Source organism: Argiope bruennichi, chromosome 11 (genome assembly GCF_947563725.1).
Source record: "Argiope bruennichi chromosome 11, qqArgBrue1.1, whole genome shotgun sequence".
NCBI lineage: Eukaryota > Metazoa > Arthropoda > Arachnida > Araneae > Araneidae > Argiope > Argiope bruennichi.
Window position 1 is genome coordinate 72433955 of NC_079161.1, and position 19314 is coordinate 72453268.

Here is a 19314-nt window from a genome sequence, read left to right on the forward strand (position 1 = left end):
AGTATCTAAAAACCGAATTTGCCTTTTTGACGCGTTTTTCTCCACGGATTGCTACAAAAATTTGACACAAAATTGGGCTTGTAGTCAGAAAACCCCAAATCGAATTTGATATATTTAAGTCACTGCATTGTTGAGTTATCTCGTTTACATGTTTCTGAGAATACAGACAGACAGACGGTCGATCCCTTTTTGGATTTGAATGAAAATTTAGCAGTTGTATGCACTACAGATGTTAAATATGTGTACCTAATTTTATCTATCTAGCTCTCTTCACTTTGTCGTTAATGAGTTAACTTATATTTGAACAGACTGATTTTCTTTCAACGGAGTTTGTTCGAAATTTATTACACAATAGTAATACAAAATTATTATAAAGAATAGAAAGTTTCGCGGCGTCAAGGCCTAGGAGTAGCGCGTCTTCCCCGTCCCGGATTCGAGTTCTGTTTCGGGCTTGGTTGTACTTTACCTGTGTTCTGCCTTTAAGGTGTGTGAAAGAGCCCTCCCCCCCCACACACCCTGTAAAAAGGGGCTGTGCAAGCGAGTATGTGAGTGTCATCTTCATATGAGCTAGGAGTCAGACTTCTGCCATCGGGTTATCAGGAGTCTTTACCCTTAGAACCTACTACATCCCTCTTTCCGTTGTAACGCGGGAACGACGTCATCATCAATAAAAAGTTTCAATGTCAGAGCAATACTTTTTATTGTAATTATATGCAAAAATGAAAGATGAAAAAATTCATTTTTTAAATATTTATTCTAGCCTTTTTTTTTTTTTTTTTTTTTTGAGATTAGAGTTTCAATTGTTCCTAGTATGTTGATATCGCATGATTATATCTTCACTAGCATAGATCTATTATGTGCATTATAAATTCAAATGTTAAATGATATGAGATTCACGAACTCTCACGTCTGTTTAAGGTTTTATGAGCACTGGGTATTTCCAAATGTTTGGGCCAATTAATATTTTACTATTGTTCGTCAACGGATTCTGAGACAACCAGATTTCGACGACTCCATCTCACTAAGGGGTGAGACGATGAACGATGAGTGCATTTTCGGTATTCCCTTTGACTTTGGATTTCTCCTATTAGATATTAGTAAACGTAAACATCTCCTCCTTTCATCTTTCCTTTCACCCCTATTTTGAAGGACCCAACCTAACGCATGCGTCTAAACCCAATCTAACGCATGAGCAAAAACTCGGACGGTTTTATAATCCGTTGCTGAACAGTAACCTTTGAACTCGGAAAAGTAATTCGAGGCATAATAATCCACTCAATACCGTTCGTTTCTGTATAACGACCACTTTTCGACGATTCCATCTCATTAAGGGCTGTGGCATGGAAGAATGTGCAAATTTCCGGAATTCACTTTATTGTTAAATATTATCTCCTCCTTTTATCTTTCATTTCATCCCTATTTTGTAAAATTAAACTCATCCTAACGCCTGCGCAAGACCGCAGAATGTTTTAGATTCCGTTGTCAAACAATACAAGGGCTTGTTTATTGCACCAAAAAGTAAACATATATATGATTCCTTCAAGTTGAATTTCCCCGAAAAATTAGTCTACGTCTTTATATCATTCTGTAGGCATTTTTAAAAATAAAAATTGAAAACAAATAAATAAAGCGTCATAATGATACACCGTCTTGAAGGATGCCTGAGGAGAATCATTTGAATGCAATGGGTTAATAGGTAATAACAATACAAGTTATTGCCCAGTGATATTTTCCCAACGCAAATAAACAAAATATATACATAAATTAACTAATTAAAATAAAAAAATAATTGTATTATATTATGAGTACTATTTTCAAATAATAGCGTATCGCAAAAATACTTAAGCGCGTTCTACCAATTTCGATCAGGATGGTACTTTTGTTCAGTGTGCCTTGTTTTATGCTTGTTGTAATTAAAAGGGTTTTGTGAGAAATCTAAAGAAAGTAAAGTCAATCGCTTAAAAGTAAAAGAGTGCCTTGGAATTAAAATTTAAAAAAGCCAGTGCACTACCCCATCTACTGGTTTAATCGAAATTTACGTAATCAAAGGGAAAGCCAAGGTAATTGACAATAAACTGTGCAAGGCACGAAGTCACTTTCTTTCGGCTTTTAGAGGCTTTCCTTCCGATACTTCCCTCTTTCGGTGTCAAGCTTTAAAGCCAAATTGAAATATCCCTGTCCGAAACAATGAAGATGTTGCGCCTTGAAAAAAAATTAGTTTTGGCATAAAATCTTGTTAAAACGCGCAACTGATTCCTTGCAAATGGAAGGATCGATTGCATGTCCTCCAAATTATTCTCAAGGCGGCCATAAATTTCCAGTAATAGCTTCCTCACCTGCTTAATTTTTAATGCCTGGCACCAGTTTGCCCATTTAAGCTTAATTAAAATGAATCAAAGGAAAGAGTATAAATTTTCGTATTATTGATTGAGAGGAACTTCAGTAAGGTGCCTCGCATTACTCTGGAACGTTTTTCTTTTCTTCTTTCAAGGCCGGTCTTAAAGGAAGCTACTGTCGGTTAATGCGAAACAATTTGTTTCCAGTTAATTATAGTTCAATATTGGATAATATGGTGAGGCTAGACGACACCAATTAATCTGGATTGTAAATTACCTTAAGTTTTTATTTTTATTGGGGGGTCTAGTAATTTAGGAGACTGATTAACATTACCTAAGTACTTGCGGTATCTAACACTGAAAGTCTTTATTCGATGTTTGGTAAACGGAAACAAGTACTTAGACTCTTTCAGAATGATAAGATTCGGGACACTTATCTCCAAAAAATGTCGGCGATAAGAAATTTAAAATCTGATTTTCGATTAACCTATTTTGAGCGTAAATGAAGGCTTAAATGGATTTAATTTTCCCAAAAAGAAAATTCCAAAATGTGTACTAGTAGAATATTCATCACGAAGATTCAAATTGCAGTACTATTTTTTTGTATGTAACACTGGAAGTGCTCATACGGTATTCGGTAAACGGAAGCAAATATTTAGATTCTTTCAGAACGATAAGATTCTAGATACTAATCTCTTAAAAGGGCAGCGATAATAAATTTAAAATCTGATTTTCGAGTCTATTTTTGGTGACAACGTCCATCCCTATCGATGCTTGATTGTATTTAACTTTTCCTAAAGGAAATCCTAGAATGTGTATTTGTAAAACATTTATTTCGATTAAAATTTCAATTACTATTTGTGTATCTCAAACTGGAAATTCTCTTTCGATGTTTGGTAGCTGAAATCAAGTTTTAGAAAAATAAGATTCGAGACATTTATCTCCGAAAAAGTCGGTGGTAAGAAATTCAAAATCTAATTTTCGACCAGACTATTTAGGGTTGAAATATAAATCTCTATCGAGACTTGAATGCATTTAGTTTTTTCCAGAAGGAAATTCCATAATGTGTACTAGTAGAATATTTATTACAGAGATTTAAATTGAAGTACCATTTGTCGTATTTAAAACTGGATGTTCTCATTCGATGTTTGATAACCGGAAGCCAGTTTCAATGATAAGACTCAGGATACTTATCTCCAAAAAGATAAATGTGTTACGAAATTTAAAATTTGATTTTCGACTAGCCTATTCTGTGCAGAAATGACTATCTCGGATAAGGACTCCAAATATTTATATTTTCCCAAAGGAAAGCAGAATTTATGCTAATAAAATATTTATTTTGAGGATTTAAACTGAAATGTGGCATCTAAAACTGGATGTACTCTTTCAGTGTTTGGTAGTCGGAATCAAGTACTTGAAATCTTTTAGAATGATAAGCTTCCAGCCTTTTTGTTCTAAGCAGATAAATACTATGAAATTGTATCTGATTTTGGACTTGCCTATTCTGATGTATAATGTCGTTTTACATTTCATAGTTAAATCGTCCCACACTCGGATACTGAATTTGGGGAAGTATGGATTTCATGAAGTTATTTTGTTCATAGATAATGAAACAGACATAGTTCCAAAAAGACAATTTTGGATTCAGAGATATCTGAAATGAGACAATTCGTAATAATCTCAACTTCGAATTTTTCTATTTTTTTCCCCATATTTCCAGTAGAATTTTATAACGGGTTTTCTACTGAATTCTGATATGGCATACTTATGTTTTTTTTTTGCGATGCAACTGTAAAACTCAATATACTTTTACTTAATATACTTACAATAACCATTTTTTATTTTCTGGAATATGAAATATAGAGTAAGAATTATTATCGTCAAAACCTTTGAACTCGAGATTTTGAAAAACTTCACTTTTTAAACCTTCCTTGATTTTAGGAAGAAAAAAAACATATTTTCGGCATTATGTCTCTCTGCCTATGAACACTACAACTCAAAAGTGCTATGAGATAGACAGGTGAAATTTGGTATATAGATTTTACATGGCGAGGATTTTCGGCATTATATCTCTGTACCTATGAACACGACAACTCAAAAGGGCTATGAGATAGACAGGTGAAATTTGGTATATAGATTTTACAAGGAGAGGATTTTTGGCATTATATCTCTCTGCCTATGAACACGACAACTCAAAAGTGCTATGAGATAGACAGGTGAAATTTGGTATATAGATTTTACAAGGCGAGTATTTTCGGCATTATATCTCTGTACCTATGAACACGACAACTCAAAAGTGCTATGAGATAGACAGGTGAAATTTGGTATATAGATTTTACAAGGAGAGGATTTTTGGCATTATATCTCTGTACCTATGAACACGACAACTCAAAAGGGCTATGAGATAGACAGGTGAAATTTGGTATATAGATTTTACATGGCGTGGATTTTCGGCATTATATCTCTGTACCTATGAACACGACAACTCAAAAGGGCTATGAGATAGACAGGTGAAATTTGGTATATAGATTTTACAAGGAGAGGATTTTCGGCATTATATCTCTGTACCTATGAACACGACAACTCAAAAGTGCTATGAGATAAACAGGTGAAATTTGATATATAGATTTTACATGGCGAGGAGTTTTGGCATTATATCTCTCTGCCTATGAACACGACAACTCAAAAGTGCTATGAGATAGACAGGTGAAATTTGGTATATAGATTTTACAAGGAGAGGATTTTCGGCATTATATCTCTCTGCCTATGAACACGACAACTCAAAAGTGCTATGAGATAGACAGGTGAAATTTGATATATAGATTTTACAAGGAGAGGATTTTCGGCATTATATCTCTCTGCCTATGAACACGACAACTCAAAAGTGCTATGAGATAAACAGGTGAAATTTGATATATAGATTTTACATGGCGAGGATTTTTGGCATTATATCTCTCTGCCTATGAACACGACAACTCAAAAGTGCTATGAGATAAACAGGTGAAATTTGATATATAGATTTTACATGGCGAGGATTTTTGGCATTATATCTCTCTGCCTATGAACACGACAACTCAAAAGTGCTATGAGATAAACAGGTGAAATTTGATATATAGATTTTACATGGCGAGGATTTTTGGCATTATATCTCTCTGCCTATGAACACGACAACTCAAAAGTGCTATGAGATAGACAGGTGAAATTTGGTATATAGATTTTACAAGGAGAGGATTTTTGGCATTATATCTCTCTGCCTATGAACACGACAACTGAAAAGTGCTATGAGATAGACAGGTGAAATTTCGTATGTAGATTTTACAAGGAGAGAATTTTTGGCATTATATCTCTCTGCCTATGAACACGACAACTCAAAAGTGCTATGAGATAAACAGGTGAAATTTGATATATAGATTTTACAAGGAGAGGATTTTCGGCATTATATCTCTGTACCTATGAACACGACAACTCAAAAGTGCTATGAGATAGACAGGTGAAATTTGGTATATAGATTTTACAAGGAGAGGATTTTTGGCATTATATCTCTCTGCCTATGAACACGACAACTCAAAAGTGCTATGAGATAGACAGGTGAAATTTGGTATATAGATTTTACAAGGAGAGGATTTTTGGCATTATATCTCTCTGCCTATGAACACGACAACTCAAAAGTGCTATGAGATAGACAGGTGAAATTTGGTATATAGATTTTACATGGCGTGGATTTTCGGCATTATATCTCTGTACCTATGAACACGACAACTCAAAAGTGCTATGAGATAGACAGGTGAAATTTGGTATATAGATTTTACAAGGAGAGGATTTTTGGCATTATATCTCTCTGCCTATGAACACGACAACTCAAAAGTGCTATGAGATAGACAGGTGAAATTTGGTATATAGATTTTACAAGGAGAGGATTTTTGGCATTATATCTCTCTGCCTATGAACACGACAACTCAAAAGTGCTATGAGATAGACAGGTGAAATTTGGTATATAGATTTTACATGGCGTGGATTTTCGGCATTATATCTCTGTACCTATGAACACGACAACTCAAAAGTGCTATGAGATAGACAGGTGAAATTTGGTATATAGATTTTACAAGGAGAGGATTTTTGGCATTATATCTCTGTACCTATGAACACGACAACTCAAAAGGGCTATGAGATAGACAGGTGAAATTTGGTATATAGATTTTACATGGCGTGGATTTTCGGCATTATATCTCTGTACCTATGAACACGACAACTCAAAAGGGCTATGAGATAGACAGGTGAAATTTGGTATATAGATTTTACAAGGAGAGGATTTTCGGCATTATATCTCTGTACCTATGAACACGACAACTCAAAAGTGCTATGAGATAAACAGGTGAAATTTGATATATAGATTTTACATGGCGAGGAGTTTTGGCATTATATCTCTCTGCCTATGAACACGACAACTCAAAAGTGCTATGAGATAGACAGGTGAAATTTGGTATATAGATTTTACAAGGAGAGGATTTTTGGCATTATATCTCTCTGCCTATGAACACGACAACTCAAAAGTGCTATGAGATAGGCAGGTGAAATTTGATATATAGATTTTACATGGCGAGGATTTTTGGCATTATATCTCTCTGCCTATGAACACGACAACTCAAAAGTGCTATGAGATAAACAGGTGAAATTTGATATATAGATTTTACATGGCGAGGATTTTTGGCATTATATCTCTCTGCCTATGAACACGACAACTCAAAAGTGCTATGAGATAGACAGGTGAAATTTGGTATATAGATTTTACATGGCGAGGATTTTTGGCATTATATCTCTCTGCCTATGAACACGACAACTCAAAAGTGCTATGAGATAAACAGGTGAAATTTGATATATAGATTTTACATGGCGAGGATTTTTGGCATTATATCTCTCTGCCTATAAACACGACAACTCAAAAGTGCTATGAGATAAATAGGTGAAATTTGATATATAGATTTGACAAGGAGAGGATTTTTGGCATTATATCTCTCTGCCTATGAACACGACAACTCAAAAGTGCTATGAGATAGACAGGTGAAATTTGGTATATAGATTTTACAAGGAGAGGATTTTTGACATTATATCTCTCTGCCTATGAACACGACAACTCAAAAGTGCTATGAAATAGACAGGTGAAATTTGGTATATATATTTTACAAGGAGATGGCACGTGGTTGAAAATGAAGTTCGGGATGAGATTTAGTATAATGGTAGTATGCATTTAGAATATGCAATCATGAAAATATTAGTCATCCAGTTTCGAGCCAACAACCATACAATTTCGGAAAATGAGTCTCAAAATTTTAGCATAGCTTATATACTAATCAAACGCCACCGTTGCCGAGTCTCGATTAGTATAGTGGATAAAGAATCGGTTTGGCATTCCGGGGAACAGTATTCGGCGCCAGGCTAGTTTTTTTTTTTTTTTTTTTTTTTTTGCATTTTTTTTTTTTGTTTTTTTCTAAATTATTTGAAATTAATTTAACAAATTACAAATAGCTTTAAATTATAATGTTTCTCGTTTTTTATGCAAAAATAAATATTTATTCACCTGTTGCTGGATTATAATTTAATTTTTAGAAGAAAATTAATTATAAATATGAATGGGGTTATTTTAATATTCAGGATTACTTAAATTAACAATTAAATCACAACGGCGGCGCTTCCAAACGAAAAATGCTAAATAAATGAAATTTGGTGCACACATTAACCATCTAATTGCATCTTCTTATTAAATTTGAACCAAAGCTATTAAATAATTGACCATCTGTCGTGTTATACTTTCACATTATTTAAAATCAATAATTTTAATCAATGATATTTAGTATGAGATGTTGTGATTACAAATATTGTTACATGTCCAATTTTGATTTCAATCATTAATGAAAAAAGACGTTTAAAGTGCATACTAGCATAGCAATAAAAATAACTCAATAAAATTGCTGGGTTCATGCCAAAAATCTATATTTTGTAATTATTTTCAGCCAGCAATGCAATCTCATACTTATCAAATGTAAGCAATTTTAAGCTAGAGGAAGGAAAGACCATTATTGGAGTGGATGCGAGAACGTTTTAAGGAGACTAATCCCACTCCTTTTAAAACGCAATGGTAGAAATCGACAGCGTTTTGGGAAATAATTCGCTCATAAGTACCTGTAATATTTATGTTGTTGTTTCTTATGGCAGTTGCCACTGGACAAGCCCGCTGTTACGAAGATAGCGATTTTAAGCCTGTGGGGGAGCTTCTCTTGTTTTTATAATAGCGCCATCTAGGACCAAGAGAAAGACTTAGCTACACACACGTCACAACACTTTTTACGGGGCGGACTTCATTCACGCATCCACAGATCGTAATTTAGAATCAGAGAATGATCACCCCTGATCCAGTACCCCCAGTGGTATTACTCTCGACACGGAGGACTTAGTCACCATGACAGTCACCAAGCACGCGGGGAATCTTCGGCCGGCGGGGTTCGAACTCGCAACCTAAGGGACGCGAATCCAACGCTCTACCAACGAGGCTATCCCGGCCGTAATATTTACAAAAGTGAGTTACGAGTTAAAGTTGAAAATTGTGAAAATAAGGGTTTTTCCCCCTTTTTGTAACACTAATAAAAATTAGTTGTAATTGAACATCGCCTATGCTTGTCAACCGCCTTTTCTATGTTCATTTCCTTGATAAAGTTTTATAATTTTTTTTTTTTGTGTGTGTGTGTGGAAATTTTGAAATAACTTGCATTAAAAAATATATTTTTAAATTTATAGACTCCTCATTGTAAATATCTTTAAAAAAATCTTTAAAAAATCAAAAGAAATGTGAGAAACTCATACCGATATTTTTTTCGGTAGTAAGCGCTTACGAAAACTATTGTGCCGATACACTTATTGCCTGAATTAACCCTATCTAGGGTCTTGGGAAGTATGCTTTGCACCAAATTTATCAATCTTTGTATGAAATTATGTAGTTTGGCATAAGTTCTGACAATTTTTTTTTTTTTTACAAAGACAGAAACTTAGAGGCTTCAGTTCTTTATCTCAAACAAAATGATGTGTCTTGATTTGTTACTTAATTATGAATTAACCAAATTAATTAATTAATCAAATTAAGTTTATCGAATAAGCTAAATGAATCTCTTTTCTTATTCTAATTTCAAGCCTAAAATATTTTAACATAATATGACTAGAAAAGAATGACCCTTTAAAGGGTTAAAACATATTACTTAACATAGGAACCCGAAGCAATATTTAACTTACAATTTTGACTTTGAATTCGTAATCGAAGAAAAATTTATTTTATTACATGTACCTTTTGCATATTATTTTTAACCAGACTTTACAGATAAATTTGCTTTCAAATCCTTTAAGTAAGATGCGTGATCAATTCATGTACATATTATACATGCTTTACATACATTATACATTCATGTACATGCTTTAAATAACATTTATTTTTAAAGTAATAAAAGTAATACATAAAAGAATATTCAGTTTTTCCGTAATAGTATACTCGTTTCTTACATAAAATCCAAATTATTATTCATTCTCTATATATTCAAAAGAAAGCAATTTAATTTTACTATTTATATTAAATAAAAAAAAGTTCAAAATTTTCTAAAGAGACCGTAAAATTTAGACATTCCAGAAAAGTAAATGTAGGCGTCGCATAATTTTTTCTATGCATTATGTTCAACACTTTACTGCGCACAAAAATTGCTAAAAATATATAAATGAAACTATCTTCTTAAAGAAATTGCGCAATTTCTTAAACACCAGTCGTAAAATAAACAACATAAACGTGATATGGGTTTAAAACTATTATAATAATAATTCACAAAAATCCATTGTATAAAATATATTTAACTACATTATGCGAATAAAAATTTTTGAAGAAGTTGTTTCGAAATTTTTCATTAATGCCGTAATTTATGATATTTTTAAGAAACTTTAATATGACTTAAAAATTCTGTTCAAGCTTTTCAAACTGATTCACTAAATTAGCTATGTTGAAACACTTTGCCGAGATTATAGAGTGTGTTGAAATTGTTTTGTAGCTTAAATTGCTGTCTGAATGATGTAAGTGGCTTACAATATATTTTTATTATATGCTCGTTAAAGGAAAATATGTTTACGCTTGAACAAGCAGTTTTAAAGAATGCGTTTATTATATTAATGCTTTTTATATAACCTATCTATGTTAAACTATGCAAAACTCTTTTATGAGTAGAATATTTTAGAATAATGTTGTGAAACGTTCAATTCATGAATATGAATCGATGAACATTTGAGGCAGCATTTGTGAAATTAATCAAAAAATTAACTATGTATCAATAGTGATTTTTTGAGTTTTTTTTAAAATTCAAAATACAGATTTTTCTTTGTGTACACAGTGCACTTTTTGTTGTGTTTTGCATTTTTTGGACTTATTGTGATTCGAGTTTATTAAGAAATAAAAGCATCACTTCTTTCAACATTCATTCACAAGATATCCTACATATGCTAAGAATATAAAACTGAATTTATGATTATTTGACATTTTTGATTATTGAAAATATGAACTGGAATATTATTAGAAATAATATATATATACACACACACACTTATATATATACATATATATGATATTTTAAACGCTAATTTCAATTTAATTAATTTCCAAAGGTTTATCTTAATTTAGCCCATAGTAACTTCATTCTAAAATATCCTTTTATTTCGTGATCCAATTCCACTTTCACTAATTAATTAATTCCAGAGAAGGTTTGTATAATTTCTGAATCGGCTAAAAGCCTATCTTCCCCACACTCTGCGTGAAGGGCTAGAAAAATGTCCAATAAGCACATTCTTTCTTAAAAGATCCCTGTTCTTTCCCTTGTTTCGTCAATGCGTGTCACAAAAATCCCTATCGAAATCTTAATATTATATTAGCACTGTAAAGAAGTATTTTTCCTATCCATATCTCAGGTTATATAAGACCAGGAATAAAATGTGCGAGAGCGTTTTCCTCATTTCTTTCTGTGTTGCGTGTGTTGCTCGTCGCTCCTGCTTGTACATAATGTCTGCTTCTCAAGATGAAATAGAACGACGTCACGAAATCGAGAGTTTCTTCACTATCTTCGAAACTGCATTCTACTTTACATAAAATAATGCTTACATGTGTGTGTGTGTGTGTGTGTGTGTGTGTGTGTGTGTGTGTGTGTGTGTGTGTGTGTGTGTGTGTGTGTGTGTGTGTGTGTGTGTGTGTGTGTGTGTGTGTGTGTGTACAAAAAGGAAGCTACGATGACACTGACATACGTTTACAAGAGAAGGGCAAGAGAGCAGAAAGAGACCGAAATATTTTTCTTCAGTAATTTTAATTTTTTTCTTCAGTAAACGCTATGATATTCTGATAAGGATTCTTTGACACGTGTGGACTTAGAAAAGAGAAATATATGTATCGTTCAAAAGCGTTTACTTACCATGACAGATTTTTATCCTTTCACTTGGAGTGTGGGAAAATTCCGATTAAAGCATTCTTACAGAATTCGTACAGCATTCATTAAATAAAACAAATGGATTTGGATCACGAAATAAGAGACTATTTTAGAATGAAGTTAATATGGGTTTAAATTAATATAAAAATTAGGCAATTAATTAGGATTTAAATTAGATTTAAAAATACCATTACATATATATTATATATAAACTCACAATAATAGGGACAATCAATCATCTAAGTGAAGATTATGCTTAACTACTGCATTCTTTAAATCGTTTTAGGCAATCTATCTTCAACTTATTTCAAATTACGCAAAATATTGGTTTTAGTAAATGCCTATGACTTCCGAATTTTATTAAGTGCCATGTGTTACACAGTCTCAATTTGGAGATATAGTAATATAAATAACCTCGTCAGCAGATAGCAGGACCCAAATAAAAGTTTGAAAGGAAACGGATATAACGATTTAAGTAAAATAAAAACTATTAAGACTTTCATTTAAGAGAAAAAAAGATTCTACAAGATATTCTAAACAATTCTCTTTGCAACAATTTTAACCATACTATCAAAGTAGTGAAGAATTGAGAAATTACTTTTCACTAATGATGTCAAACGGCAGTTCTAACGGTTTCACACGAAACGGTAGTTCCCAACGTATCTGTTCCAGATATACATCAAACTGAAAAAAATATGTATATCCATGTTAACAGGTAAAAGAGACCACGCATATAAAATATTAGTAATTTCAATAGCTTGAAGATCGATTTACAGCTTCCAAATTAAAATCTCCCCCTATTATAAGAACATTTTTATATATCACAAACCATAAACAGAAAAATAATCTTTAACCAACAATAATGATACAGGCAGCAAAAGAAATAACACGCAACATGACCATATAATACATACATACACACAAGCACCACCAAAACCGTCTTCACACAAAATAAAATTATCCTCTTCAGATTTCACCTGAAAAGCACTTTTCAGTGGAAAGCGAATCTGTCAGTTTCCATCGAGTGTTGTCACTTTCACATACTAATTCAATATTTCACTGGCCAATGTGTTTTGACTCTTTTTTTGTTTTTTTATCCCTTTTCAGCCCGATCATACACCGTTTTGAGATCCGGAGAGCTCCTGATCCACGAAATCCAGGAGAAAGATTCGAACTGGAGTTACCGATGTCAAACCAGGCACCGGCTTACGGGTGAAATGGTTACGAGCGTCAGCTCTGGAAAAATCATTGTCACAGGTAACAATTCCTTTAGATTGGTATTGATGGGGAACTGTTTCCCTTTTTCTGTCACAGAAGCTAAACAATTCTGAAGCTTTTTCGGTATCGATCTAAGGGTGATACAGAATTGTTTCGTTTGCTTTTAATACGATTTTAAATTATCTGACCAAAACAAAAGAACAACCTAAAATCATTTTAAAAACTAAAGATCTTTTTTTACTTATCCTGTTTCAAATTTCATGACTCAATTGTTTACTAATTTAAAATAAATTAAATATTATTACATTTTAAAAAAGCTGATTTTGTTTTTGTTTTTTGTAAAATTTCTTTGAGTTGAAATCTGTGCTTGAATTATTATAGAATTACTTCAATACATTATCAGTGTAATACTGATTAAAATATGAATGTTCTTTGTGAAGTCAATGCTTAATGCTTGAATTTATTAAATTCATTTCCGCTTTCAAAATTAGTCAAAGATAATTATATGAAATATAAAGAATTATTTTTTTTTCTCAGATCCCTGAAACAAAATACATTTCAATTAAAATTGTTATAAAACATTGCAAAGGTATTTTATGACTTATTAGTACAATATTGTTTAAAATCTAAACGCTCTTTTTAGAGGCAAATTTAAATGGTTTTATTTATCATGACTATTTCAGCTGTCAAAATTGGTAAAATATGGTTATATGCAAAAAGCAGAATTCTTTTTTTCTTGGATTCCTAAAGTAAAATTCCTTTCGGGTAAAATTGGGCGATAAAAAGTTATAGAATCTCTTTCTATCGTCTTAACATATTATTTTTTTAAATGTAAATTTTGAATTGCTTTATTTATTACGATAACTATTTTAAAATTAATCAAATATGATTTGATATTAAAATGTAATATTTTTAAATTTCACATGTAAGATTTTGTTTAAATTGGTTAATGAATCATTTCAAAAGTATTTTCAGCTTTACAATAAAATATTATACAAAAATATTTTTAAATATAATAAAAAATAATATCTAAATATTATAAAAATAAATATTATATAAAAATAAATATCATACAATAAAATATTATACAAAAATTTTAAATGATTTTAGTTTTTACGATTGCTAACTACTACTCAAGATTAGACAAATAGAGTTTTATGTTTAAAAAATGCATACGTTTCTGGTTCTACATTTAAAATTTATTTAAATTTAAATTAATTGGGGAATAAAAATTAAATTATTTCATTAATTAAAATTAATGAATTAAAATATTTCAGAAGCATTTTCTGTCTTATCAGTATAATGCTGCCTAAATTCTAAATGTTCTTCTTGGATGCCATTTAGAATAGTTTTATCCATTTTATTATCTTTTAATGTATCAAAAAATTAACGCATTTACTTTGAAAAGAATATTAAATATTATGTACACAAAAATATCCTTATATCATATAAATGCAATATTTATTCTTTTAAAACTCAGCATTCCAAATCCGTACTATCAAAATGTTTTACTTTGGAAAACAAATTACTTTTGAAAAAATTGTATCATGAATTGATGATGATGATAAGTCATGATGAGGTGATAAGTCACTCCAAAGCTTACTTTCATCTTATCAACACAATATTATATCGCTTTTAAGGACATATTTTTCTACAACTAAATAATTTCAGGTAAATTTTTAGTTAAACTTGTTTAGATACAAATACCAGTACAAAGTTGAAAATACTAAAATTACAAAGTTGAAAAATTACTAAATATTATTTATGATGTTAGAACGAAAAAAGCCCCATTTATTACAAAGTAAGTTCTGTATGCAGCAGCATAATTGATGATTATATTATCATTTATTATAATTATGAGTATAAACCAGAACAAAGCTGAAAATACTAAAATTACAAAGTTGAAAATACTAAAATTACAAAGTTGAAAATACTAAAATTACAAAGTTGAAAATACTAAAATTACAAAGTTGAAAAATTACTAAATATTATTTATGATGTTTTTAGAACGAAAAAAAAACATTTATCACAAAGTAAGTTCTGTATGCAGCAGCATAATTGATGATTATATTATCTTTATTATAATTATGAGTATAAAGCAGTACAAAGTAGAAAATACTAAAATTACAAGTTGAAAAATTACTAAATATTATTTATGATGTTTTTAAAACGAAAAAAACAAACATTTATTACAAAGTAAGTTCTGTACGCAGCATCATAATTGATGATTATATTATCATTTATTATAATTATGAGTATAAACCAGTAGAAGTTGAAAATACTAAAATTACAAAGTTGAAAAATTACTAAATATTATTTATGATGTTTTTAGAACGAAAAAAAAAACATTTATTACAAAGAAAGTTCTGTATGCAGCAGCATAATTGACGATTATAATATCATTTATTATAATTATGAGTATTATAATACCATTATATAGATTTCAAGAATAGTAAAATTATTAGGTGTCTGTGTTAATTCGTATTGTTTAAATTCTGTTATTTTTAATTATAAAAAGCTGTTAAAGCGAATTTAAGGTATATGACTATGTTCGGGATAAATTTTTTGATAAACGTTCGAAAATTGTTTCTTTTTTGAATATTTACGTAAAAAAGATTGAAAAATCATTTATGAAAACAAAATATAACAGTTGAGAAGAAAAAGTGTTTTAAAAAAACTGGAAAAAAATGCTCTTTTTTTCTGTTGACTGAAAAGAGGCATGAAGCATTTTTTTTTTTTTTTTAGTTTAGAGGATTATCAACTAATTCGATGAAAATTTTGCATAGAGCTTTATAAATATATTATCCAATTCCTGAATTTAAAAAAAGAATATGTGTTTCTCATCATTCTTTAAATATTGAGGTTCCGAAAGATAAATAATAAGAAATTCTCATTTTTTTGCTTGTGGAAGATTGTCACGGGCGAGGATAGAACCTGAGACCTTATGGTTAGCAGCCAAGTAACATGACCACAATACAAAAGCAACTGCTCGTGTAGCGTAGCTGTTAACTGGCTTATAATTTTCACTACATGCTCATTGCAAAGTACTAGTAACAACTATAAAATATGAGTAATTAAGCGGTAATGAATAGATTACCAACTCATTATCCTGTTCAGGAACCTCAGAATATATTGAAAAATTACTATACCAAATTTGAACAAAAAAATAAGTTTGAATTTTAATTTGTGAGGTACTTCGTAAGAAAATTCTATCATATTCTATATTTGAGAAAATAGTGTCTAAAGGTATAAATAGGATTAAAATGCATATAAATGGAAATATAAAAATCAATGTACCTTCCACAAAAATAGACTTAGAAAAAAATTCGATTTTATAAAGGAACCTCTTCAAACATTAATAATACTAAATAAATAACATTTCATAATTTAGCTAAAAAATAGACTTTTCAACGTAGTAACCTAACAAGAGTCAAAAATATCGTATCCCCTCCTACATTGCTTATTTTACTACAATATTTCTGTAAAACAAAATTTAACAATGATACAAATAGAATGAGGTAGCTGAGGCATAATTATATTCATTTTTAACTATACAGAATAGAACAAATAATAATGCCTTTTAGTGCCTGTACTAACATCCAAACTGCAAGCAAATTTCTTGAAAGCACGATATTTTTCAATGTCATTTTTAGAACAGTTCAGAAATTAATTATCGTATAAACTGTATGATTATGTAGGAGGAACAACTATTCAATCACACGTGATGCTTTTGATTAATGAGTTCCTGCACGAAAGCCTCTTATCTTAGTTGTCAAGATTGATACAAGATTATCGCGGCTGCCTGTAATACACCGAGATGCTTCGCATTCTTCCAAGAATATTCCAAGAATTAAACGAGAGAGGAGGATGGCTCTCGCATTTAACATATTTGACAGAAAATGATTTAAACGCGGTTACAGTCAAAATGACTTTAATATATAAGTTGTGCAATATTTATAAGAAAATTGACTGTGAAATGTTCACTTTAAGATATCAATGCAATAATCTGTTAAACATTATAAGCACACATATTTTTTTTTATCTTTGAATAGGTAAAATATTGCGGTATTGATAAAATAGCTTTTCAGTCTTGAGACATAAATAATTGAATGAGAAATGCTATCCTTTTTACCTAAGGATCAATTTTACTTAAGGATCAACAGCTTGCTACTTGATCTATCTTTTATCGCATATTTCAATCTAATTACTCTTGCCATATCTATTCTGAAATGTTCTAACCCTTATTAATTGCATATGATATTTATAGATTTCATTTATAAGTAAATTGATTAAAGTCAATTACGTTTTTATTATTTTTAGGATACATTAATTTGCCTTAATTATGACCATCAGAATTTGACATCTTTCTTTCAGATTGCATACCGTAAAATGTTATTATTATTTATTATATCTTACCAAATAATTCCATATTTCTCACAAATAATCTAAGTTTTTTTTTATTATCATCATTCATCGAATTTCTAAATTCGAACATCGAGATATTTTAACTCTTTCTTTATGAAATTGCGTCTAGTTTCGATATCTTTTTATATGCAACAATTATTGATTTACCCAAATAATTTATAAGTAAAACTAATTAATATTCATTCAAAAAAATATATCAACATGTATGGATAAGTACATGTACAGTTTATATGTTCCCTAGACAAAAAAATTGAACTTTGTGTTAATTAGATTTGTATTCATCAAATTTAAAGGGATAATTATAAAATATCAACCATTTTAAATTTCCCATTTTCTTTATAGATTAAATTTATAATTAAATTGTTTAAAGTTAAGTATATTTTAGTTGAATTTAGTTACAGTTTGATAAAACGATTTGTATTCATTAAGAGAACCAAATTTTAGCTTCTTTCTTTCAGATTTCCTACAGTCAAATGTTATTATATTTTCCTAAATAACTCTATATTTCTCACAATCAACTTAAGCCTTTTATTATCACCATTCATCTCATTTAAGAGCTCTAACATCGAGATAATTTTAACTCTTTCTTGCGCCTCTTTTCAATAACAATTATTAACAGATCCAAATGATTTATAAGCATAAATAATATTTGCAAAATAGTATTCCAAAAGTATATGTAGCATATCCAAAATGAGACGTGCCGTTTCCATGTTTCTGAGACAAGAAGTTGAACTTTGTGGTGATTAGAATTGTATTCATCATATTTAAAGGAATATGGATAAATTAACAACCACTTTAGCTTTCGTGTTATCTTTTTAGATTAAATTTATAATTAAATCATTTAATGTCAAGTATATTTTAGTTAAATTTAGTTACAATTTAATAGTGGGATTTGTAATAATTAAAAGCATCAGATTTTGAGATCATTCTTTTAGAGTTCATATCGTCAAATACTATTATACTGTACCAAATAACTTCCTATTTCTCCCAATTTAATCTAAACATTTCATTATCACCACTCATCGCATTTCTAAACTCTAACATCGAGATTTTTAGCCCTTTCATTATGAAATCACGTCTGTTTTCAATATTTCTTTATATGCAACAATTGTTTATGCATCCAAATAATTTACAAACAAAACTAATTAATACGTATGTAAAATATTATGCCCAATTTGTTTGATAAATACGTTCTATGTTTTCGAGACAAGAAACTGTACTTTGTGTTAATTAGAATCTTATTCATGAAATTTAAAGGATTAGGGATAAGTTATCAACCATTTTAAAATTCGCATCATCTTTATAGATTATAATTAGATTGTTTAAAGTCAAGTATGTTTTATTTACAGTTTGATAGTATGATTTGTATAAATTAAAACCATCAGATTTTGACATCATTATTTCATATTGTATACCTTAAAACGTTATTATATCATACCAAATAACGCCATATTTTTCACAATTAACCTAAACTTTTCATTATAATCACTCATCGTATTTCTAAACTTTAACATCGAGATATTTTTAACTCTTTCTTCGTGAAATTGCGTCTGTTTTCAATAACTCTTTTTATATGCAACATTTATTAATGTACCAACATTTATTAATGTTCAACCATTTTAAAATTCGCATCATCTTTATAGATTATAATTAGATTGTTTAAAGTCAAGTATGTTTTATTTACAGTTTGATAGTATGATTTGTATAAATTAAAACCATCAGATTTTGACATCATTATTTCATATTGTATACCTTAAAACGTTATTATATCATACCAAATAACGCCATATTTTTCACAATTAACCTAAACTTTTCATTATAATCACTCATCGTATTTCTAAACT

At 30.2% G+C, this 19314-nt stretch overlaps 1 protein-coding gene across 4 annotated transcripts in view; it reads left to right on the forward strand.

Moving 5' to 3' along the window:
- Positions 1-19314, forward strand: part of LOC129957164 (cell adhesion molecule Dscam2-like) — a 759520-nt gene that overhangs the window by 417088 nt on the left and 323118 nt on the right. For all 4 annotated transcript variants that reach the window (XM_056069342.1, XM_056069344.1, XM_056069343.1 and 1 more), the window contains exon 4: positions 12935-13084. In XM_056069342.1, the coding sequence (XP_055925317.1) occupies positions 12935-13084 (150 nt within the window). The remainder of the gene's footprint in view (positions 1-12934; positions 13085-19314) is intronic.